The 26318-nt window shown below is 38.4% G+C and overlaps 1 protein-coding gene across 30 annotated transcripts in view; it reads left to right on the top strand.

Moving 5' to 3' along the window:
- EPB41L3 (erythrocyte membrane protein band 4.1 like 3) overlaps positions 1–26318 on the top strand; it is a 239969-nt gene that overhangs the window by 189581 nt on the left and 24070 nt on the right. For 13 of the 30 annotated variants that reach the window (XM_055237673.2, XM_055237649.2, XM_055237619.2 and 10 more), the window contains 8 exons: positions 4054–4129; positions 8041–8259; positions 8606–8693; positions 13653–13805; positions 17754–17851; positions 18560–18735; positions 22178–22398; positions 25717–26277. In XM_055237673.2, coding sequence (XP_055093648.2) covers positions 4054–4129; positions 8041–8259; positions 8606–8693; positions 13653–13805; positions 17754–17851; positions 18560–18735; positions 22178–22398; positions 25717–26277 — 1592 coding nt within the window. The remainder of the gene's footprint in view (positions 1–4053; positions 4130–8040; positions 8260–8605; positions 8694–13652; positions 13806–17753; positions 17852–18559; positions 18736–22177; positions 22399–25716; positions 26278–26318) is intronic. The other 17 variants (XM_055237831.2, XM_055237825.2, XM_055237794.2 and 14 more) reach the window with 3 other exon arrangements.

Here is a 26318-nt window from a genome sequence, read left to right as displayed (position 1 = left end):
TAGCAGTTTGGAAATGGTTCAATACTAGGTAACATCCCAGAAAGACAAAAGTATAACCGTACTTCTAGATATAAGAGAGTCAGGTGATTATTTAACAATTATGACATCTTTACCATATGTTTGAGGGAAATTTGATGTATCCACTAACCAGAAACTTGATAACAAATTAGGTTAATAGAAACAGTTAATTGAGATGGAAATCAGGGATAGCTGTAGTTGTGATAAATAGGTGAAAACACTACTTATTTTTTGTTCTGAGGAATCCTAAGAAAAAAATTAAGATAAGTATTTTTCTAAGGAGTATTAAAGAGTTATTAAAGTAGACATGCTGAATATATATCATAACATTTTGTGTGCATAAAGTTCTCTTATTCATCTAATTAATGGAATACTGAGCTGATTAATAATTGAAAAGCACTTTGAAAATATATAAAATGTTCAAGGATAAGTCCTAATACCATGACAGGAAAGGCTGTATAAACTAATTTTCTTTTTTATTATTAATAGGATTCATTTTTTCTTTAACTTCCCATTTATACTGTCTTCTACCATCCTTTCAAAGAGAAGAAAGCTAAAGGGACAAGACAATGAAAATAAGAGTTTTGAAGGATTTTTTTATCATGCAGATTAGGCAGTGTATATGACTTTGCCATAAAGAAAACTGACAGTCTTGCAGATTAAGGAGACGAGGAAAATTGGAATTTCTTTAAAAATGGAATTCGATATTTTTACCTGTATTCTTTGTTGTTTCCCATCCACTAAGATGCCCTCTTGCCACAAAATTTTACGTTCAACCAAGGCAGAGAAGTATTACCTTATCTAATGTAATTATTGTACCATCATCTCCACTTCCAAAATATAAATGATGAAAGGATGTTTCCGTGCTTTTTATGCTGTGGGCTCACAGTATTCCTTTAGAATGAGATCTCTAAGAAAATGGAAACCAAGCTAACAAATATCTGAAGTCCAAATTTATGATAAAAAGAAAATTCTAAAACTTCATGCCTGTAATCCCAGTTCTTTGGGAGGCCAAGACAGGAGGACCACTTGAGGCCAGAAGTTCAAGACCAGCCTGGGCAACATAGTGAGACCCTGTTTCTATTTTTTTAAAAAAATTGTTTTAATTAGCTGAGCGCAGAGATACATGCCTGTAGTTAGTTAGTCCTGGCTACTGGGGAGGCTGAGGGGATTGGATCACTTGAGCCCAGGAGTTCAAGGCTGCAGTGAGCTGTGATTGTGCCACTGCACTCCAGTCTGGGTGTCAGAGTGAGACCCTGCTTCTAAAAAACAAAAGTTTGAAACTGAAGAGTTCTTACGAAAAAATTCTTATTCCAGTCATCTTTTAAGCATGCAGGATCTTAAAATTTCTAAATAGACTATATTTTGTGATTTTAAGTATGTTTATGATATAGTAATTTTATGACATAGAGCATATATCATACTTTTATGATATAAATGCAGTATATTAGAAATTTTAAGATTTGTCTGGCATAAAAGACTAACAAATTTTTCATAAGAATGAACTATCATCTGTGTTATAATTTTCTATTTATCATAAATTTATAACTTAAAATTCCACATCAGCATTATAGAAATATTCATTTTAATGTGTTCAAGCTGTTTCATTTCCTCTTTCTAACTAGGGCCCTCATTTGAGCAGATACAGAGTTGCAAACTTATTTATTGCATAAGCACTTCCTTCTCAGTGGATTTGTTTCTGTCACGTTCTTTATGGGGATATGTATTTGAGCTTTAATCTGCCTCTCATTAATTTCCAGTTTTATGCCCCATTTAACTGGACTTTTTTTTTCTTGATTGGGGTGTAGATTATATTATAGTTTCTGTACACTTTCCCATTGTTTCAAAATACTGTCCTGAAAGATGTATTTTTTGTGTGTTACAACCTTAGGGAAGTAGATTCCTTAGTAGTAGTAGTGATTTTCAAAGTGTGGCTCCAAAGCCCATTTTTATTACTAGAACCATAAGGAAGCTTATTAAAGCCATCGATTCCTAGGCCATATTCCAAATCTCTGGAATAAAAATCTCTGGAGTAAAGCCTGGGAATTGACATTTTTAACAAGTACCTCAGGTATTTCTTCAGCTCACTATAGGTTGAAACTTGCTTTCCTAGAATGAGGATTTTTGCATTAAATGTCTTTTCTATATTTTTTATTACTTATTAGTGTCTAACTTGGATATTTATTATAAGATTGTATAATTACATTGCTAAACTATTCATTGGATTCAAGGCCTGCTTTGAAGTGAATAAAAATTATAAAAGAGCAATAAATCCATTTCCCATAACTAATCCATTAGTTTTAATTCCACTTGCTTGGGGGAAAGCCAGCTCTCATTGTGAACCTTACCACTGGCAAGTGTTGAAGGGATCTATTTTAATAGGAAGTGAATAGGAATCAATAAGAAAATAAAACCAAATCAGACTATTTTTGGAAAAACAAAAGGACTTTTTTGAGAACAGTGGGAGAAACTATTACTAAAATGTATTTGACTGACAGATATATTTTGAATGGTTTAAAAATGGTATTAAGTTCCCAATAATGCCTGGTCCTATGCTAAATTCTTTATAGGGCACCTCAGGTAGAGTTCCTGCCATGTGGAATCTTAAATGTGATGTCAATGGTAGTGTTAAGAATTAACTATAACTAATACATGGATCTATGTCATTTATGACAGAATGTAAGAAACTGATGAAGCTAAGTATTGCCTCAGATGCAAGAGAACAGTGCTGAGAAAGGAGCTAGGAAATACAGTACTGTACCTTCTTCTGAATGTTTGGGAAGGGCTCATGGAGCAATGGAGTTTCCAGAAGTCATTTAATGGAGAGACAGGGAGATTTGGAGTCTTGGGAGAGTATTGGAAGCATGAGGGGTGGACTGTGAAGTCAGAATCCTAGAGTAAGGGCAAGTCGGTGGCCACTGGGTGAGGCATGGGTGAAAGGCCTCCAGGGTGGAAGCCTGGGGGACTGGGAGGAATTTTTCAGTAAACCATTCAAAATACAAGCAGGACATAGGCTCTAGTGTACCTCTTGGGTAGAGGGAACAAATATAAACAGCACCACAGAGAAGAGATACCCAGACTTTGGTAAGTTACTGCATTTAAAGGCCAGAAGAACAGAGTGAATACAAGTTAAAGTAATGATCACATAGTAAATGTGGAAAAAAAGAAAAGGGTATTTTCCATATTTATATTGATAAACCGTATACAATTAGAGATAGTATTAATGAGATGTGGAGCTTAGTTAAGGCTTCATAATGTTTCAAGGATATGTGTTGACAGTCAGAGAGTAGATACTTGTGAGCTGACTCCTGGTTGACCCCTTTCAGTGCTGGAGAGGCCTTGAGTAGAGGCCATAGGATTAAGATTGCAAAGCATAAAGAGGATCTGGCTAAGTCTCAGGCTAAGGAGGTGCAGGTGCAAAATTTGGCAATATGCAGAAAATACATTCAAGTACCTATTTCATCAAAAATTTCCCTGAGCAAGAAAATAATTTTCAACAGCCCACAGAGCAGCCTACTTACTAGAACACTGTTCACTGCAACAAACCTTTCCCATAAAATAAATGTATGTTGAATAGTCCCTTGACATTTATTATAATTGGATATGACCTGTAATAACAGAGCAGAAGGGACAAAGAAAATGGGAATTATGATTGTAGTGTTGGTCTGTGAGCTATCCAGAAATTCTCAGCAATAAATCCAGCCACTCCCAGACTTATCTGATTGAAGATTATTCGTGTCATTCGTTTTTTCCGTCTTCCAAGTGCTTACCTTTGATTCTGAAAAGGGTAGGAAGTTTGATCAGTTTCCATACTAGTTAAAAGTACCAATAAAGGATTTGATTGGGGAGAAGATTAGAAGTTAGATGAGGTTTCAGACTTACCTGTAGATTTCATATGACTGAGGTTTCCCAGTTTTCCATTAATGGTCAAAAGTTGCCTGGGTGTTAATGCTTGGAGTTAAGGCAGTTCTGGCCATCAGTTAGAGTCATAAGAATTTCTCAAGGTTTTACTCTAATTTTTTTCCATCCTTGCAGGTGGTGCTTGGCACTTTTCATTTAATGTGAAATTTTATCCACCAGACCCTGCCCAGCTATCTGAAGATATCACCAGGTATTTGAAAGTTGGCTATGCAAAAGACAAGCGTATTGGGAGAGTTGTACTTCTCTTAAATGCTCTGGAAAGGAGTGTGCTTACATCTGGTAGCCTTACAAGCATCCACGCTCAAATGGCAAACAAAAGGCAAATGAACGAGAGCAAACATCTCATGAGAAGATTTGCCAAATCCTATTTTTTTCACTGTTGAATCTTTGGTGCCAGGCTGATATTCCCTCTGCTTGACCTGGTGGGAAAACATGCAGAACTGAGATACTGTCATCCACCTACCATAGTCAAATTGGATGGGATTCAGCCTTGTATGATATAGCAGCTCTTAGTTTTTCTGCTTTAATACTTAGAGTAAAAATGTCCTTGGATACTTGTGCTTTTTATATAACCAACACATACACACACACATAAATTTAAGTGTTTACTTTCTATGTCCTGTATATACAAAGAAAATGATTAATTTGTTTTCTAGAAAGAAGATATTAAGAAATCAAAACATGAAAATATTTCAGTTTGGTAACAGCTTTGAGTGTGAAAGGGGATCTCATTATAAAGCTGTACTGGATGTCTTAGTCTGGGCTGCTATAACAAAATACTATAAAGTGGGTGGTTGATCGATAAACAATAGAAACTTATTTCTCACCATTCTGGAGACTAGAAGTTTGAGATCAGGGTGCCCGCAGGTCAGGTCCTAGTGAGGATCTGCTTCCGGGTTGCAGGATGCTGACTTCTTACTGTGTCCTCATGTGGTGAAAGGGTAAGGGGGTCTCTGTCTCTCCAGCCTTTTTTATAAGGGCACTAATCCCATTCATGTGGGCTCCACTCTAATCACTTCCCAGAGCCCCCCACCTTGTGATCCCGTCACCTTGACGGTAGGATTCGAACATATGGATTTGGAGGGGAGGAGACACAGACACTCAATTCATCGTTCTGGTGTGCTCTGACCTTCTAGGCTTCTCTCTATTCACCTTAGAACCCCTACTCTCTTGCTCAGCTCGGTAGTAAGTTTATGACCAGTCAAAGCAATTTTGTGCAGTGTATGCAGAATTTTCTGTGTAAGCTTTGCACTCTTTTTGGAGGGCTTTACAGAAAAGGGAAATTACTCAAAACAACTTCAATCACTTGCTACAGTTAAAAATAATTTCACCAGGCATATTAAGAGAAGGGTAAAAATTAGTTCCAGAGGAGTTTTTATATTTGCAATAAATCAGAGAAAAGTTATAATTTCTTATTTAAAGGTACTTTTTAGTTGCTATTGAAGAACTGTTTTATTATTTTCTAATTTGTGGTTATAGAGCCCATGTATACCTGGATTTGAAAATGTAGTGCATGGTGGGCCGGGCGCGGTTGCTCACACCTGTAATCCCAGCACTTTGGGAGGCCTAGACAGGCGGATCATGAGGTCAGGAGACTGAGACCATCCTGGCTAACATGGTGAAACCCCGTCTCCACTAAAAATACAAAAAATTAGCCAGGTATCGTGGCAGGTGCCTGAAGTCCCAGCTACTCGGGAGGCTGAGGCAGGAGAATGGCGTGAACCTGGGAGGCGGAGCTTGCAGTGAGACGAGATCACGCCACTGCGCTCCAGCCCAGGCAACAGAGTGAGACTCTGTCTCAGAAAAAAAAAAAAAAAGAAAATATAGTGCATGGTTTCTTTCCATTGACTCATGTAATATTTGTAGAGCCGAGCCTGTTAAATGTTTAAGGATTTTTCTGTCATAATTACATGGATTTATGTCACTAGCCTAATATCATATTTAGAGGGGACCTTTAAACTTTATCATAGTCCTCTGCTTCCATAGATGAACAGTTCATTTCTTACATACAAGGTACCAGATGTGCTTTGTTCTATCCATATGCTAGGCTGTGCTTGGGATTATTAAAACTCATCAATGTTAACACTTACCTTGAGGTCTTTGGCAGTTAGTAATTTATCTGTAAGTCTTAAAAGCAAAATAACAGAGAAGACAAATCAACATATTTTTATGTAGGTAATATTTTTATGATATGGCAAAATTATATGGAAAATGTTAATTTCTCCTGTTTAAAACTGTTTATTTATGGTGACAAGATTCTCGAATTTTAAGGTAAGAATTCTTTGTATCTTAGATAGATTTTAAGAAGCTATCTAAATTTTAAAAATGAGAACTGAAAACAGGAGAAATTGTGTTATTATAAAGAGACTACCTCATTAAGAATGCAGGAAATTGAGAGTGAAGTTTTTAATGGCATAGCTATTGAGTTACCTGAAATCTGTTTTGCTCGTATAGTAAGACCTGTCACCTTAATATCAAAATACTTCCATAAGGCTAATTGGGGCCTAATAATCACACAGTCATGTCGCTTAACAGTGGGGATATATTCTGAGAAATGCATCTTCAGATGATTTTGTTGTTGTGTGAACATCTTAAGAGTGGACTTGCACAAAGCTAAATGGTAGAGCCTACTGGTCATCTAGGCTCTATGATAAAGCCCATTGCTCCTAGGCTAGAAACCTGTAGAGCATGTGACTGTACTGAATACTGTGGGAAATTATAACACAATGGTAAGTATTTGTGTATCTAAACATAGAAGACGTACAATAAAAATACAATATAAAAGATTTTTCTTAATGGTACACCTGTATAGGCCACTAACCATGCAGGGAGCGTGCAGGACTGGAAGTTGCTCTGAGTGAGTCAGTGAGTGAGTGATGAGTGAATGGGAAGGCCCAGGACATTACTGTACACTACTGTGGGCTTTATAAACACTGTATGCTTAGGCCACATTAAATTTATTTTTAAAAATTTCTTTCTTCAATAATAAATTAACCTTAGCTTACTGTAATTTTTTTACTTTTTAAACTTTTTGACTCTTGTAACACTTAGCTTGAAACACACATCATACAGCTGCACAAAAATTTTTTCTTTCTTTATATCCTTATTCTGTAAGGTTTTTTATATTTTTAAAATTTATAATTTGTTTTTACTTTTAAAACTCTTTTGTTGAAAACTTAAGACATAAACACATATATTATTAGCCTAGGCCTACACAGGGTCAAGATCATCAGTATCACTGTCACCACCTACACATCCTGTCCCACCGGAAGGTCTTCAGGGACAGTAACACACATGAAGCTGTCATCTCCTAGGATAACAGTGTCTTCTTCTGATACCTCCTGAAGCACCTGCCAGAGGCTGTTTTACAGTTAACTTTTTATTTTTACAAATAGAAGGAGTACACTCTAAAATAATGATAAAAAGTATAGCATAGTGAATACATAAACTAGTAATGTAGTCACTTGTTATCCTTATCAAGTATTAAGTTCTGCACATGATTGTATGTGCTAGTCTTTTATACAAGTAGGTTTGTTTGCACCAGCACCACCACAAGGCGTGAGTAATGTGTTAGGCTATGACATTAAGATAGCTATGACGTCACTAAGCAATAGGAATTTTTTAGCTCCATTATAATCTCATGGGACCACCATCTTATATGTGGTCCATCATTGACTGCAACATCGTTTTGTGGCACATAACTGTATTTAAGAACATTTTTACATTATAATTCCCCCACCCAAGGATTTCAGGAACTGTGTTGGGGACTGTTCATTTGACTTTAAAAGTTATTTTAAAAGATGTTAGAAGAATATGTCTTTAAGTTTCTTTTAGACTGTGCTTTATTAATAAAACCCTATTATGAACATCAACTTGCTTCTAAATGCCTTTAAATACTGTCTTTTGTAACCAAGTATTTTTCTCTTCTATCTAGAACAAATATGTATGAAGTAAATATCAAAATATATAGACACTAGAAAATTTATCCTAGAGAGGTTGTTCTACAGGGAGAAATTATTTACCCACGATTTTTACCAAGCGACCTCCTTTTCCTGTATCCTCATGCTGCCTTCGTTATGTTGTGCTTTTGGTTGCTGGAAGGTACTACCTCTGCTTGCAGTTGCGGGATGACATCGTGTCCGGAAGGCTGCCCTGCTCCTTCGTTACCCTGGCCTTGCTGGGCTCCTACACTGTCCAGTCAGAGCTCGGAGACTATGACCCAGACGAATGTGGGAGCGATTACATTAGCGAGTTCCGCTTTGCACCAAACCATACTAAAGAACTGGAAGACAAAGTGATCGAGCTGCACAAGAGCCACAGGTTAGAGGCAGAAGTGTGTTCATTTAAGTTGTGCCTTGATGGGAGAGTGTCCCGCACACAACCCACCTCTTCCCAGTACTGATTTCAGTCCATTAACGGCAAGACTTGAGCATAGTGTGGGTCCATGCATGGTAAAATTCTGAGATGGGCAAGCTCTCACTCAGAGCATCCAGGTGTTCATTTGTAGTGCTTTCTTGCAAAGCCCTTTTTCTTGTTATTCTTTTCTCATGTATCTGCTGGTGCCTCCATAGGACTTCTTATGAGATAGCATGGAGCTAAGTGGGAAATGTTGCAGCCTACCAGGGAAGGGAAAAGCATCATTGTAACGTATTTTTCTTCTCATCAGAGGAATGACACCAGCAGAAGCAGAGATGCATTTCTTGGAAAATGCCAAAAAATTATCCATGTATGGGGTAGATTTACATCATGCTAAGGTATGCATTTTTTTAAACCCTAAACTTTCTATTTAATGTTATGTAACTTGATATTGTTATTACTGTAAGTTGGTGATTTTTACTTCAGTTAATGTAAGTGAAACCTTTGAGAATTCAAATCTCTGTCTTTTAAGCCCTACTCAACGATACAACAAATGTAGCTTTCTGATATTTACTGAGAGGTTTGCTCTTTGCGTCTCAAACTTGCATTACTCCTGGGCACAGCCTTCTGAAAGCCCGTGATAGGCAAAGCCTCTGATTGCCTTTTGATGCAGTTAGAAACCTACCTTGACATAACAGACTTTTAGTTCACTCTGCCTCCCCATCACAGTCGTATTTCCCACTCTGTGCTGTCACATAACCTTCGCTCCCATCAGACTCTGTTTCTACGCTTTCCCTATGTCCGTCTCTGGACTATCCTCCTCTTTCCTATCTGTCCAAACTTAGCCTATTGTCCAAGACTCAAGCGTCACATTCATTAAGTGCCAGACACTGTCTGTGGCCCTACCTGGTTACATACCAGGCAATCAGTAAATTCATATTGAATTTAAGAAGTCTACCTCTGAAGTTTAGGCACTCTGACAAATAATCAGAACTCTGAAATAAGGTTGTTGTTTTCAAGTTCACCTAGGCTAAGGTTTGCTTTGTTGACTGGTGATCGATGAAATGTTAAAGGTGTATCTTGGGAACGGAGTCTTGGGAAGAAATAATTTGGGTTGGGACTGTAGGAGGGTTACAGTCCTGAGGATACACAGAGCAGCTTTGACTCTGTGTCATGCTTTTTCTGGAATCTTCATAGTTTTCAGTAGTGGTAGAATGAAGATAGGACTACTAGTCTCTTTAAACAGCCCAGAATCAAAGTCCTGTGGAAATACAAGGAAGCTTTTATGAAAACTTTTATTAGCAAAACATATAAAATGTGTTAGGATCCTAGGTTTGGATTCTGATGCATTAGCAGTGTTAAAAAGGTCAATGTTAAACGTCAGAGGTTGTTTCTTCTGATTGGGTCCAACAGGATGACATTGTTCCTGTTTAGGGATGTGTGTTTGACTTTGATGGACAGAGTTAGTCACCGATTTCATGGTCTGAGACTCACAGAACGTGCAGTTACAGGTTTCCAGGCCAACGAATGTCTTAAACAATCGGGTTTAGGGCCTGGAAATGAAGAGAATTTCAGCTGGCTCTGTTAAAGCAAACACCTCAGCACCCCTGCCGACCCATTGCAGGGAGCTCTGTGATCTGTAGGTTCTGTTGATACCGGAAGTTGGGCTGCACTTTGGTTAGCTTTTGGAGACCAGACTAATCCACAGGGATTTGGGGAGGAGAATAGTGGCCCTTGAATCTGTGTAGGTTTGATTGGTTTTGCCGCGGACCACTCTGCATGTCACGCAGGATGAGCTCTCCAAGGCCTGGGCGCTAGCAAAATCTCTGCGACTTGGCGGAGGTTCACACCAGGGATGTGCTGTTATGTTGAATGCCAAGCTCTTTGACATTTGTGTATAATTACAACAGCAGGTGTAGCTCTGTTTACTTGCCAGTTCATTATTACACTTTTTCACTTATTTTGCACTCAGATAACAAAGATGTTTTCTACTGTATATTAGGTACAAGGTAGAGTGAGAATTTCAAAATGAAAATAAGAACAGACATTAAGATGATTTTAAATTTCTCTTAGTGTTTCCCCCTAAGAGGCTAAAAGATAAGGAGACAAGAAGGAAATGAAGGGAGCCTGAGAATTTGAGTGAATCTGAAGCTATTTTTGAGTTACATCACACACATTGATTCTCTTACTGGCCAGAAATAAATAAATAAACAAAAGATTAGGGTGTGCATTTCAGGAAGTGCACCTCAGGATGTATCAGTGTTTCTATCAGTAAATATAAAATCACTTAACATTGCTATAGCTACAGAATTGAAATAGATGGCTGCCTTTTCATTTAATAATGTGATTTGAAATTATGCCAATTGAAAGAGAATTAAGGAAGTGCAAATGTAGCATTATAGGAATTTTTCTGAATATTAAGTATAACAGATAATTCAGTTATAGACTCCATTTTCCCATGCAGCCACACTCCATCATTTGAAGAAGGAAATTTACTGAAACAAATTGGAGCTAATTTCCGGTTATGAGCGAAATGCCTCGCTTCTGTTGACGGTGTGAAAGACCCTGAGCTTTACAATCCATTTAAAAATTCTGAGCTGGAATTCTGTATAAAGAATAAATACCCATATTATACAAAGGTCCTATGTTTGGAAAACCTATTCTAAATGCTTTGTTTTTTCTTTGTACATCTGTCTCTGCTTGTTTGTCACTTAACGTGCATCTCGATAGGCTTTGTCAGAGTCATTTATTTTATGTAAGATTCTGAAATGTAGATATAAGTCCATATAGGATATCCCACAGAGCAGGATGGAAAAGTTCGAACGCTGATGTTGAATTAAAGAAATCGTATGCCTCTTTATTTTCGTGATGACTGAGACTATTTGGGTACACCCCAGTGCTCCTTGCTAAAGGGAGTGCACATGTATTTATTGATAGTGAAATCCACATGTCCTTAAGAAATACTGTTGTCATAACTTCTAAAACCAAAGATTCCTCAGGCCCAGCAAGGTGGCTCACACCTGTAATCCTAGCACTCTGAGACGGGCGGATTGCTTGAGCCCAGGAGTTCGAGACCTGATAGAATAAATGTAGCAGAACCCGATCTCTACCAAAAAAAAAAAAAATGTCGAGTGTGGTGGCATGTGCCTGTGGTTCCAGCTACTCAGGAGGCTGAGGGAGGAGGGTTGCTTGAGCCCCTAGAGGTGGAGGGTGCAGTGAGCCAAGATGGCACCACTGCGCTCCATCCTGGGCGGAGACCCTGCCTCAAAAAACAAAAAGAAAAAAAAAGATTTCTCAAACTAACCTCAATACTGTGGGCTGTGGCAGAGAATTTGAGATGAAAAGTATCATTTTTGTTGCCATGCAATTAATGAAATGGAGACTTGCATCCAATTTAAAACTGCACTCGTTTGTGCCGTTTTCATTTTTCATTCACCTTTATTTCAACAAACGTGTAATGGCTTCATGCATGCAAGGTAGACAGTGCGCTGGCCGTGAGATTACAAAGATAAACAGAGCTCCTGCTCTCAACCAGCTTTTGTCTCCAGGAGAAGGAAGACAAGTCGTAGTTTATTTCAGTGCCATTTGCTAAAGGTGTACTAGAGATAACAGTTTGATTTGGGGACACAGAGAGGTGTGTTTTGGAGGAGACAAGAAGAGGACGCATCAGAGCCTTCTTCATCTTCCTCATGAAGGGAGCTACTGTTTTCTTAAAATTCAAAGAATTAACAGGTGATTAAAATTTTTATTAAAAGTTTTATTGTTATCTAATAATCGAAAAGGTTTCGAATGTCCTTTCCCTTAGTAGGTTGAAGGTACACTTCCTAAAGTCCTGTTCTGTAGTTACCAAAAAGAAAATGAGTCGAAGAGCAGTGATTCTGGCAGTCCTTCCTCGTTCCTGCACTCTGCCGATGGCGTAAGGTGGTCATCTCTGAGTGGTGGCGCAGACAGATTGGCTGGTTCTAAAGGATCAGTAATGCCAGCTGCGTGTCAGCATCAGGTTATAGCTCTTTAAATCACTCTTTCAAATTAAAGTCCTAGATAAATGGTGGGCAGTTTCCAGTCTTTGAATTCTCCTCAAATTTTATTATATTGTAATATCCTGCCATCAAATATTTCCACTCCTGCAGAGTAATTCAGTATGTCATGGAGTGATACGTTTCCAAAGTAAAATATTTCATTTTAAACCAGTTATGCTTTGTTGGCAAACTTCCATTTCCCAGAGATGGACCAGTATATGTATTTCTGATTCTGGAAATTTCCATCTCCTACCTTGCATTGACAGCAGACCTGGGCATAGCTTCCGATGGGTGGTCAGCTCATGACCCTTTCTGTCCCCTGCTTCCAACAATCAGTGGGACCAGGGGTAGACTCTGACCTCACATACAGTCCTGCCTGTGTCCTGTCTTTTCCCTTCATTCATGGCCACCACAAATGTTCATTTTACCCTGACTTAAATGGAATACAGCATGGGGAAAGACTGTATGTGGTACATCTTCTAGGCTTGATACAACATCTCTGATGACCTCTGGACATGACACATCCCTAGGAAATTACCTAAACATGAAATTTGCAAGTAGCAAAAGGAAATTGCAGTTCTAGGATGATCTCACGTTTGTTTCTTAAAAAAAAACTATACACATATTTAAAAAGTGTTTATCTTTATATATGTGAGCCATATTGCTAAGTGTGATTACCATTGGGCAGTGTGTTTGTGTGGAGGGAAGGGCGGTTGTTGGGGAAAATACATTCTTACATTTTTTTATTCATCCATACTTTAAAAAAAACTATTTCATATTTAAATTTTACTCTGACAATAATGGTATATAAAAAATATCGGGGCTCTTTTTAAAGGAACAACAACCAAAACCCTCATAGGAAAAGACAGGGTCCATCTTGTTAGCATTCGTGTTGGTTAAGAGTGCTGCCCCTGGAACCAGGCTGTGTTCAACTGGAACTCTGTACCTATTTTCTCATCTGTAAAATGGGAATAATAATAGCAACCATCTCAATTACAGTGAATATTAAAAGAGTTCATATATGTAAAGCAGAGCAGTGCCTGGCAATTGACAAGTGAGAACTGTGGCTACTATTATTACCGTTATTAACATGCCTTCATGAGCTGGGCCCTCTTGGTGTGCAGTATTTACTTTGTAAGTCTGAGACACCTGGGAGAGCAGATTTTATTCTAACAAACCTCTCCATAGTGATAAACATCTTCACCAAAAGGCTAATGTTTAATGGTAATATTTTAAAAATGGCTGCATCATTTTCCATAAGTAAACCAGCCATTTATAGTTTCTGTTAATGGAAATAAGTTAGATACTGATCTGTTGTTTCTTGCTTTTATTTTCCAGGACTCAGAAGGGGTAGAAATTATGTTAGGAGTTTGTGCAAGTGGTCTGTTGATATATCGTGACCGGCTGCGAATAAACAGATTTGCCTGGCCCAAGGTTCTAAAGATTTCATACAAACGGAACAACTTTTACATTAAGATCCGGCCGGGAGAGGTAAGTATACCCACATTTGCCTGTGCGTTGGGAGGAAAGATCCCTGATAGCAAGCAAGCATTTAAATTATCTGCTTATGAGTTCTGAGCATTGTGGGACACAGTGAATTACATCTAAGTGCCTGAGAGAGTTTATTGTAGGTTTGCCCAACAAACAGTAATAAATATTCTCTTCTTTATTACATTGTTCCAATATTTCCTACTGCATACGTTAATTGAAGGGTTTTAAAAAACATATGTTAATATAAAATCCAATCTCTGCCGGGTGCAGTGGCTCACGCCTGTAATCCCAGCACTTTGGGAGCCCGAGGTGGGTGGATCACAAGGTCAGGAGATCGAGACCATCGTGGCTAACACGGTGAAACGCCGTCTCTACTAAATATACAAAAAATTAGCCGAGCGTAGTGGCGGGCGCCTATATTCCCAACTAATCGGGAGGCTGAGGCAAGAGAATGGCGTGAACCCAGGGGGCGGAGCTTGCAGTGAGCCGAGATCGTGCCACTGCACTCCAGCCTGGGCAACAGAGTGAGACTCCGTCTCAAAAAAAAAAAAAAAAAAAAAAAAATTCCAGTCTCATTAATAATTTTGTGTATATTTCAAGCAGTAATGGATAAATCTCTTCCTCCACATGCTGTTGTTATTTCTCCATGCTCTTTCTATTTGTCCTGCAAATCTGGTTGTACTTTAAAGTGAACAGTTCAGAGGTCATGTACTTCAAGGTACAAGGAATATTAGAACAAAGGACAATTAGTGTGAATTATGTCAATGTTCTATAGCTCAATATATGTTTGTTTGTTTTAAGTCAGAGAAGCTAATGAGAGAATCAGAATTTTTAACTATTCCTTACTCCTTGGACAACAGCCTCCATGATCAACTTATGTTTATATCTTCCTTAGTGGTTTGTACATAATAGTAACACATATCTACTCTTATTTACTTAAGAGATAGTTAATAAATACCTCGAATTTCTAATTGGTATGGTTAGTATAACAGAGGCAGTCAAAGCTCAAAGATTTTAGCATATTTATATCTCTGAACATTTTCTGATGCAATATAGAATTATCTCTTATCTTCAAAATCTACCTCTCCACTGGAGTTTCTTGGTTGAAAATGCAATTTAAAAATCAGAATATCGGCTGGGCTTGGTGGCTCATGCCTGTAATCTCAGCACTTTGGGAGGCCAAGGGTGGGAGAATCACCTGGGCCCAAGGATTTAAGGCTGCAGTGAGCTTGATCACACCACTGTACCCCAGCCTGGGTGACAGAGCAAAGACCCTGTCTCAAAAACAACAACAAAAAATTGAAACATAAAACATGTAATGATGTTTAATACGAGCATAACATCATACCTGTCTATGATGACTGAAATAATCTGTAAGCTTTTCATGTAAATAACTAAAATTATAGTGTTTTAAAAATATTTCATAAAGATTATATGTTAAATTTATAGCCAATAGATAGTCATTTGGCTTCATTGAACATTTGTTAAGTGAGCACCTATTTATTGTCAGACATTAGAAATCGAAAGACAAATATGACCTTGTTCCTTGTTAAGGGATTTTCTATTTAGCAGAAAAACAGGCTCATATACTTCGATTGTAACAGCATGATGCAAATGAGATGATATTCTGTAGACATGGAGTGAGCATAGTATTGTGAGAGGCCAGAGGGGAGAGCTAGAGAAATGAATCAGTAGACACTAGTGAGTCATGGGAGGTTTTAAATCAGGATGTGACACAACCAGGTGAATATTTTGGAATGATACATTTCTTAACGAAATTCAATGACTTAGAAACATGATGTGATAAGACCTAAACTAGGGCAGAGGCTGTGGGAATAGACTGGAGGGAACAAATTCGAGAGAGAGGTTTCAGAGGCAGAAGCAGCAGGTCTTAGAGACAGGATAGAGGAAGGAATTGAAAGAGGGAAGAGTCCAGGATAATCAAAGGTTTTCAGTTTGCATGATTGAAGCCAATGGAGATGACATTCAGCAGGAGGGAAAAGGGGGAAAATTTCAGAAAAACAATTGAAATCCCTTTGGAACAGATTTTCAGGGAGTGATTCTTGCATAGGAAGGAGTTGAACAGAGTTATCAACTGTATGTATTTTATTCAAGGCCTTAGACATGGAATAAATTACTCAAAGAGCAAGGCAAGTTAGAGAAAGAAAAGGCCCTAAAACTAGAATTCTGGATAATACCACTATTTGAGAAAGGGCCAAGGAGCTGAAGAAATGACAGCCAGAGAAATAAAAGAAGAAACATAGGTTGATGGATGACCAGGAGATAAGTTTCAGAGGAAAGTGTTTAGCTAGCAGTACCATATGTTACAGAAAGGGCACACAGGATGTGGACTAACAAAAGTGTGTTGAACTTGACAGTCAGGCCCGATGATGAAATTTCAGAGTTCAGAAAGGCGAGAGGAGCACCTGCCAGGTGTGTTGAGGTCAGGAGTAAGTAGCAGAGGCAGCAGGTCGTGGCTTCTGCTTCCTAAACATTAGCAGTGAGGAGCGAGATGGGGTTGTGGTGCTGGCAGAAGCAGGCTCAGAGAGAGCTGGTTTTTCACTCCTCTTCTCTCTGCTTTTATGATCCTATTTACAGCCTGAGAAGAATGAGTGAGAAGAAATTATTGGAGACACGCAGACTCTGAAGAAGTTGAAAGAAATTGATATAAAACACAGAGAAATAGATATTAATAAACTATTAATACCTATTCAGGTAGTCTAGGAGCCTGCATCATCCTTACCTACAGAGGTTGGCAGAGACTCTTCCCAGTTTCTTGCAGCAGAGTGCAAGCTGACTCTTCCATATAACCCCTGGCATTGGCATATGTGCATATTAGTTGCAGGATGAATAAATGGATGATGGTTTAGTCACAAGCCACACTATGTCTGTCTTGACTGGGTCCCTTGGACAGTAGTGATTTTTACAAACACCGCTGCACACGAACATCCAGAGTGAATAAGAAGTTGGGAAAGGCAATTGAGGTTGAAGCATTTGTGATGTATTTCCCACTTCCCCTAATCATCCTCAGCAAACAAGAAATAGAGGTCAAGCGTGATTGTATCTCACATGCCATGCATATGACCCCTCACCTCAGTTCTTTGCCATATAAATTATTTTTGCTATTGATTATAGCAGTAGTACCCGTTGTTTGCTCTTTGGGGAAGGCTTTACTGTTTAAGATGATTGCCCTCTGGTGGTCTGATGTGTACCTTCTTCAGAATGTGAAAATCTGTGCGTCTGCAGTAATAAAGTATATTATGCAGGAAATGAGATGAGTATTTCACCTCGAAAAATCAAATGGCTGATAAAGCATCATCTGAAGTGTACATTGCTGAAAAACAGGAAAATATGTTCCCCCAATCTCTGATCTTACGTACGATATAGAGAGATGTTAGCATTTAACACGATAATCCATAGTGGAAGACACAAATAAAATCAGCAATCTCTGACACCAAGTTATCAACTATCTAAGAAATAGACATATTTCCTGACAAGATATTAGGAGAAAAATCTCATTTCTAAGAATGCTGTCGACTATATTTGTAAACATTTTGTTCATTTCTGTACCTTGCAGTTGAAGTCATTGTGTCATTGAGAAACCATGAAAATAAAGTTTAAAAGTGATATCAGGGCAAACTGGTTTCTGGAAGAAGTCAAAAAAAAACCCTTTTTGTGTTTGGTTTTCAGTTGTATCATAAGATACACACTTATTCAGAAGACATTTTACTGTATGCATAATGTGGCTATTTATACCTACAGCATTTTAAAGACACATTTTTGAAATTAACAAATGAATGTGTATAGCATGAATTATGCATATAGCAATTGATCTAGTAAGCAAATTTTTAAAATTCTGGTGTCATTATGATTCTGTAATTTATTTACAGGGCTTCTGTTATTTATAATTTTAAACTTTACTCTTCAATGTATTTTTTTTTTATTTAGTTTGAACAATTTGAAAGCACCATTGGGTTTAAGCTGCCAAACCATCGAGCTGCCAAGCGTTTATGGAAAGTGTGTGTTGAGCATCATACATTTTTCAGGTAGGAAGAGATTATTTTGTTTTTTCCCTAAGGAATAATTATAATCACTTATACTGAAAAAGACTGTCAATAAGAAAAATACGGAATTTTATTCTTTCTATCCCTAAGTTCATTGTCACCATATTTCTTGATAAGGAATCCTAAGAGAACTAGAAAAAGACTAAATTTGAAGGATTTTCCCTGATTTGTCATGTACTTACATGTCCCAAACCCCCCTTCTTTAGTATCTTTAGTGTCTTTACATTATTTTTAGGGTGTCCGCTTCAAATATCCAATCCATTCCTTACTATTTCAATTCCTTACTATTTCAGTGATTTCTCAATACCCTGAATCGCTTTACCTACCTATGCATGGTATGAGACCCATCAAATTAGGCACCCAACACCAAATTGTCACTCTTCTTCTTCACTAATATCAAACTATTTAGTAGCTGTTTGGGCTTATAGAACCATAGACTGTCCACTTTGCGTGGAATGTTAAAAGTTCATCTAGTTCAGTACAACCCACATTTGCATATATCCTGTCTACAACATCCCTAGTTGATATATACTATATGCATTCTTTTATGAAATCAGATTTATTTAACTGCAAGTTGTGTGTTAAACGTTTAGCACGCAAAACACATGACCTCTCAGAGTAAAAAGTTTAAAAAGCACTGTCAATATTGGACTTAATAGTCTTGCTCCTGTTTTTCTTTATTCTCTTTAGACTACTGTTACCAGAAGCACCTCCCAAGAAATTCTTAACCTTGGGTTCCAAGTTTCGTTATAGTGGCAGGACACAAGCGCAAACAAGAAGAGCCAGTGCGTTGATAGATCGCCCAGCACCTTACTTTGAACGCTCATCCAGCAAACGTTATACCATGTCTCGCAGCTTGGATGGAGGTAGGCATCACTTACTGGCCCTTAATAACCTAGTACCTACCCCAAAAAGAATATGAAACTGTCATGAGCTTTCAGGAAGTATAGATATTCCTGGATATTGTATGTTGAAAAGCAGTTGTTGCTTATTGACTGAATGGCACATTTTTAAGTCTCCCCCAGCAAAATGAAAGTCCCTTTGTCAGTCTAACATCTGCAGGTTTATGTAAAATTATATTAAAGAATGGCACTTAGGGAATGAAGAAAATAGCTTTCATAAGCTGACACCCTGAATTTGGAGAAAGATGCTTTCATTCTAAATATAGTAGTCACATACTCTGTGATTTGATTTTCTTGCCAACAGGTCTTAAAGGATTGGTAGGTTTAAGACTATTTGTTTTATAAATCTGTAAGTTAAATTTATTTCTGTTTCTAAAAAATCTTTATGAATAAAGTGTGACCTTTATCAGTCAGTTGATAATAGCTGGTAGAAAAAGGATGACATGCAAATAACAGAGCAAAGGGCTGTAAGTTAAATTCTCCTAGTTGTGCTAATTACTACCCCAGATGGACTGGGAGAGCAGCGCTATGTAGGGGTTCTGTACTGCCAAGTCACATTAGTCAAATGGAGAGATGATCACTCAAACAGCCTTTTTAGGGGATAACACAACAGTGAATTTTTAGTAGGGTTTTGTTTTATCGAACAGTTTCTTGATTGCTCTCTGGAGTGATATGGAGGTACTCTTTCTGCTGCAAGGCATGCCCGCTACTCTGGAACTGAGTCATGTCTGGGTCTCTGTCTTCTAATTTGGAGCACCTGGAGATTTGTTGTTTTTAATAGAAGATCTTATCCTGTGCAAATAAAAAGAATTAGGAGTTTCTGGTATGCAGGTATGGTTTAAATAATAAGGAAAAACATAAATAAAAATAAGCAAAAGTTACAAGTGCCTGGGACCGTCTCCTTCCCTACCTTTTTTGCCACTGTTCCCCTGAGAGTCTCAGCTCTGCCTTCCCCATTTCACTAGCCGGGTGATTGATGGGGAGAGCTGCTCCTTGAATCTCCCAACTAAAACAGCTGTCTTTTTCTAGTGGAATACTTTATGAACAGTTTATAGAAGAAATCAAAATGGCATTATTAGTGCTATATTATGTATGTTACTAGTGAGGTGGAAACTACTCTTGTGGCATGGGTAAATCCAGATTGAAGTCCAGGCTTTGTTGCTGTCTGTCTCTGCGGTGATTGACAAATGATTTCAGCTCTCCAGGTCTGTTTTAGTCATCTGTATAATAGGAATAAGGCCGCCTTTGATGGGGCTGTTGTGAAAAGCAAGATATATGTGAAAGTACTCTTTTTACATAGGTAATTATCTCAATAATCATATTGATAATTACTCTTTTTTCACATTTTTAAAAAAATTTCAGTAGCTTTTGGGATACAAGCAATCGGTTTTTGGCCACATGGCTGAATTGTATAGTAGTGAAATCTGAGATTTTAGTGCACCTGTCACCTGAGTAGTGCACACTGTACCCAATAGGTAGTTCTTTATCCCTCACCACCCCCCCGCCACTTGTCTGCCTTCTGAGTCTCCAGTGTCCGTTATATTACTCTATATGCCTTTGCATACCCATAGCTTAGCTCCCACTTATACATGAGAATGTATGGTATTTGTTTTTTCATTCCTCAGTTACTTCATGTAGAATAATGACCTTCAGCTCCATCCAAGTCACTTCAAAATACATGATTTCATTCATTTTTATGACTGAGTAGTGTTCCATGATGTATATATATCTCATTTTATATTCATAATTATTCTTACAGGCTTTTGTGAGCTAGCCTAGGAAGTTAATTACCATCATGTGTCTTCTAAGAGTTTCCGGAATACTGAACTTAGAGCCAGCCCTTTTGAATAAAATAGTTATCAGGACTGTTTCGAGCTGAATTAAGATATTGAAATATCCATGTTAACATTGAAGCTTTTCTTTCTGGTTTATCCTATTGACTCTTCTTTCTCCTTTAGAGTGTCTCTGTTACCTGTTTCTATATGTTATCAGTATTTGAGGAACTTTGTAGAATCGCACCTTTTTTTTCCTGAATATCATCCACTTTGTTCAGTGATGGGCACCCCAGGGAACACATTTGTTGTGAATGTTGTTTTCCCTATGACCTTTAGTGTGATAATGACTGCTGAGAAGACGGAAGACAATTGTGAAATCAATGTACTAATGTCATGCTGTCTCTTTCTCCCTGCCCAAAAGTGATGTTAGTATGTGCTGTCTCTCACTCTTTGCGGTCCTGCCAGCTCTAGTATGTTTTCTGCTGCTGTTGAGCTGGGTGGCACAGCTGCATGTTGCAACATAAACTGCTTTTTTGCAAGGTTGCATCTTACAGAAAATGGCCTAACTGGTCCATTAGGAAGTTGTGTCTCATATGAGCTTTTTCAACAGTATAAAGAGATATAAAATGTCTTAGTGAAGATATTTTAGTGACATACTTTAGCTATCAAAAGCATTTCAGAGAGGATTTCATTTCAGAATCCTTTCTTTTATTTACGTTTTTAAATTCCTAAAATGATAATGTAGATATTTTGTCTGTGATTAGTTACTGTGTATTTGAAAAGCAACATTTATAAGTTTTAATAAATTTTATATCTAAAACCTAAAATAATGAGTACCAACTTTTAAAACTTAATTAAGCATCTTTTCACTAAGACGTTTTAGCTGGGATGAAAGACTATATCTTATTCTCTTGAGTTTGCATGTTTTGCATTTGCATGAATTTCATTTAGCAACATTCATTGTATTTTTCCAAAATATTAGAGATGAGTAAATGTATATGCATATTATGTTAGTCTGTTTAAAATGCAGTAGAAATGAAATTTCTATACTTCAGATGAATGGAATTGCCATCTGATTTTTATAATCTCTATCAAGATGGTTAATATTTGTTATTACCCATGGAGCTTTTATATTGTAAGAGTGATAGACTTTTCAACATTAATAATAATATGAAAACCAATTCAGTGCTCCTTGGTGAATGGCACTTCCAAAGAGCCAAGTGTATTAGAGCAGTTGTGTACTGCAAAGACTGCTGTTAGGTGTGGAATTGGCCACTACGAGACTGGTGCCAGTGCCAGCCAATGACTCAGGGTGACAATATGCCCAGCGGCAGCCTTGCCTCATGACCCTCCACTCACCTCCACACTTAGACACATCCTCAGCAGAGAGCCTGAGGATAGATGAAATTCCAAGACATGAGCATTTCAAGAATTTTAAAGCACTCGTATAGGAAATACAGGAAGGTCATGCTTACATGAAGGTCCCTGCAGCACTGATTTGTTTTTTCAAGACAAGCCTGGTATTTTGTGATGGTATTTTTTTTTTTCAGTAAAGATATAATTGGTGTTGTTCATGTGTCTTCTGACCTAACTATTTTGGATTTTATTTCTTCAATTGTATTTGCTTTTAGCATCAGTGAATGAAAACCATGAAATATACATGAAGGATTCTATGTCTGCTGCAGAGGTTGGTACTGGCCAGTACGCCACAACAAAAGGCATCTCTCAGACGAACTTGATCACCACTGTGACTCCGGAGAAGAAGGCTGAGGAGGAGCCAGACGAGGAAGAGGACAAACGGAGGAAGGGGGAAGAAGTCACGCCCGTCTCGGCCATCCGGCACGAGGGAAAGGTATAGCTCCCAGACTGCCTGCTAGAGCTTGCTCTAGCTTTTAAGAATGACTAAATGATGCTGAGGCTGTAAACCAGGAATGTGCTCAGATTTAGGGTAAATCATATGTCAGCACTGGTCACATTCATATGTCAATTTTTAAATTATGATTGCTGTTTCAACATTTTTCCTCTGAAAGATTCATTCATAGCTCTTTGAAAATTTTTATTTTAATAACTTGTGTGCTATGTAAGACTTTCAATAGCTGTCCTGTATGTGTATCTTAAAAATACTTTTGGTGGCATATTACACTTTTGTGTTTGGGCTCACATTTCAGAACTGTCACTAAAGCTGTTTTCTTTGTTTCTGGCCCCATTCTCCTACCCAAGTACAGTGTATTTTTCTAGATATACAATTATCATATTGCCATTCTTCTGACTATAAGTACCTGGAGTGACCACAGCCTGTATATTTATACTTAAGCCTAATCAGCAGAGTAGTGACTGGCCATGTTTTGAAAAGGGATCTTAAGGCAGAAAGTTGCAACAGAAGATAAAAAGCAAATTTGGCAGCAGCTTCTTTCAGTGTTTAATTCATTAAACTTTGTAACATTGTTTCACCCCAAATTAAATATCTTTTTTAACATAATTTTTAAACACTATGTTTTTTCCTGGTGATCCAGCACTACAAAGCAACTTTTCAGAAAAATAATTTAAAAGTCAAAAAACACTTCAGGAGGCTTATACCTAATAATAATGGAAAAACAGAGTGGCTCCTGGCCTGTACAGAGCATAGAATAAGAGGAAATAGCAGAATGAAAATGCTAGTAATAACCCATGGGTTATCCTAAAATTTAAGTAAATTTGATTCACGAGTGCTCTTTTATACATGGGCTCTTCAAATAGAGATGGAGAATCACTACCCCGAATTCTATGGAAAGTATTCCTTTTGATGAGAATTTAGCAGTGACATCTTAACATAGACAAATAATTTTTGTAGTTATGCTAAAATATTACAATGATGCAATCCATCATCTTTTATTTTTTGGGATAAGATTATTTGGCAAACACAAAATTAAGCACAGAGTAGGAAATAATGGCAGGGATATTTCAATAACTTTTGCTGTTAAAATGTGCTTTGTTCTAAATTTTGTTTTTACACTCTTCCTGTCTGTTCCGTCAAGGAAGGCTTTAAAGGGGACAGAAAAGAATATAATCCACCCAAAAAACAAATATGTGGTTCTTCTTCTTAGTTATTCTAACATTTTGTAAAATCACCATGCCAGCATAAGATTCCCATGGATGTATAAGTATGAAGAAGTGACACATCAATGTAAGTGATTTTTAGTTTTGCTCCCAAGATAAGTCCGGACATTTTCACTTTATTTGCTTTTAAAAGACCACCAGTTTGGTTATGTAAAACGTAGCACTAAGCTGTCCTCATTTGGTGCCATTTGTGACGTGGGAAAATAAAGACAATGGACACTGCCAGCCTCATAGCCTGAGTCTCTGAGAAGCCAGCACTCAGCAGAATGTCTTCAGGAAGTCTGTAGCTGAAATCTGGTGCTCGTATAGGTGTGGGCTGGCTTGGTTTCCCCAGTGCAAAGCTGTCTTTTAGAAATGACTTTAATAATCAGCATGGAAGGTTAAACCTTAATTTTACCCTTCTCCATCTTCAAAAAGTAACATAGAGGGTACTTATTTTTCAACCACAATGAAAGTGTATTACTGAAAATAGTTCTTGAAAGGCTGGTCCCCTAGGTTGCCTGGGAAGGAGGCACTTTTCCCAGGCTGGGATCCCCCGGGTCATGGGGCTGCCTCACCTCCATGCTGGAGGACAGTTGTCTTCATGCAGAAGTTAGCGTGTAGCAGCTACATTATTCTTAGTTGAATGAGATTTGTGCAGATTCCTGTTTAAAGTGCCATCTTTAATGTCAAATGCGAATGTGTAGGAAAAGACATACTTGTCTCATAGTAAAAAGAGACCCTTCAAATGCCGAAGAGCTATAATTTTATTTGTGCATTTTCTTTCCCTCATGCCTCAGATGTAACTTTATTTGTGCATTTTCTTTCTGTCGCTATATTTACCACTTCTCCCCAAATCAGGATTGCATAACCACACAAGGCAGGCTGGGTAATTTCCATGCTGTCAGGCCACTGGGCAAAACACATACGTACACACACGCAGTGACACAGACATCAGCAGGAGTCTAATTACTTTCAGGCTTGGACTTCCTGGCCTGCAGCAGCTGCTGTACCTGCCCAGGTCCTGCTTGGGGCTTGCGTGCTTTCCTTCCTCCCCTTCTTGTCCAGCGGCCCCTCCACCACCTGCAGAGGAAACTGGCCCTGGTCATGGAGACTTCCAGGACCCAGAGAGAAGGGGAACTACTTCAGCTGCCCCATAAAAGCTTGAGCTCACGAGGGGAGCACTTGTGGAAAACCCTGCTTTTATCATTATATTAAGGACTCAAACCGAAGATCTAAACATGCCCTTTATCTGCTAAGAAAAATCAGAAGGCTGGGAAATTATATCTTTCTATTATTATGCATCATAAAGTAAATACTGGCAAAGCATGTTACAAGAAAACACATTGTTTTTGCTAGTTAGCTTGTTGAAATCACTTGAGTTGAAGTTCCACTAATATCCTAAATAAGGGAGCCAAAATAGAGCTTTCAAGGGAACTTCAGTTCTTTTTGAGAAGTGAGATATTCAGAAATGCTAAGTGTCGAATCCCTGATTGTAACTACTTATCAGATAGGAGTGGGGCCAGAAACTTCTTAATTTGGAATGTAAACTCCTTGTTTTGGATGTAATTGAATAACCAGGGAAAGGACTAATGCTAGAGATTGTTTTTTTTTTTTTTTAATCAAAATCTGGATTGGATTTCATCTTCATTTTTAATCTAGCTGAACTGTATAGTAACAGCTGTGCTACCTGGGAATCAGGAGAAGGTTATTGAAAGTCTTCATTTTAAGTTATCAGATTTACTTATGTTTGCTCCCCAAAGCCTGAAACTTTCTAGAGTTGTTAGTCTAAAATGAAATTTTTTGACCATGTGAAATGTGTAGACTTTGGGATTGCCCACAAATACCTTCTGTTCTGAGTTTTTAAAGAATTCCACCCGTATGTGATGGTCTCATGGGAGAAATGTAGCCGTTCGTGGCAACAGTGGCATGCAGCTTGAATACTTTAACATTCATGAGCAACCCTAGTGCTAAAATTTTTGTTTTAAAATTTTATATTGATACCCATAAGAAAATTAACTAATTGCAGTTTTCTTTTTGTCCTTTTGCACCTCTGTTTGCTGCTTTCTGTTTCTCTCTGTCTCTTTCACATCAGTCACCTGGGCTTGGCACTGACTCATGTCCCTTGTCACCCCCATCCGCCCATTGTGCCCCCACATCTCCCACAGAGCTCCGTAGGAGGTGTAAGGAGAATGACAGCAAACTGCCAGGTTATGAGCCGTCCAGAGCTGAGCACGTGCCTGGAGAGCCCGCCTTGGCCTCTGATGGCCCAGGGAGGCCTTACCTAGGGGATCAAGATGTGGCTTTTAGCTACAGACAGCAAACGGGCAAGGGGACCACCCTGTTCTCCTTCTCCTTGCAGCTCCCCGAGTCATTCCCCTCCCTCCTAGATGATGATGGATACCTCTCTTTCCCCAACCTTTCTGAAACCAACCTCCTGCCCCAGAGCTTGCAGCATTACCTCCCGATCCACTCACCGTCCCTCGTACCCTGTTTCCTCTTCATCTTTTTCTTTCTGCTGTCTGCCTCCTTCTCAGTGCCATACGCTCTCACTCTCTCCTTCCCTCTGGCTCTGTGCCTCTGCTACCTGGAGCCCAAGGCGGCCTCCTTGAGCGCCTCCCTAGACAATGACCCGAGTGACAGTTCAGAGGAAGAGGTGTGTACCTCGGCATAGAACACGCTTCCCCTTCGTGTTCC

Source organism: Symphalangus syndactylus, chromosome 1, assembly GCF_028878055.3.
Source record: "Symphalangus syndactylus isolate Jambi chromosome 1, NHGRI_mSymSyn1-v2.1_pri, whole genome shotgun sequence".
NCBI classification, from domain to species: Eukaryota; Metazoa; Chordata; class Mammalia; order Primates; family Hylobatidae; genus Symphalangus; species Symphalangus syndactylus.
This window is presented reverse-complemented; position numbering and strand designations above follow the sequence as displayed.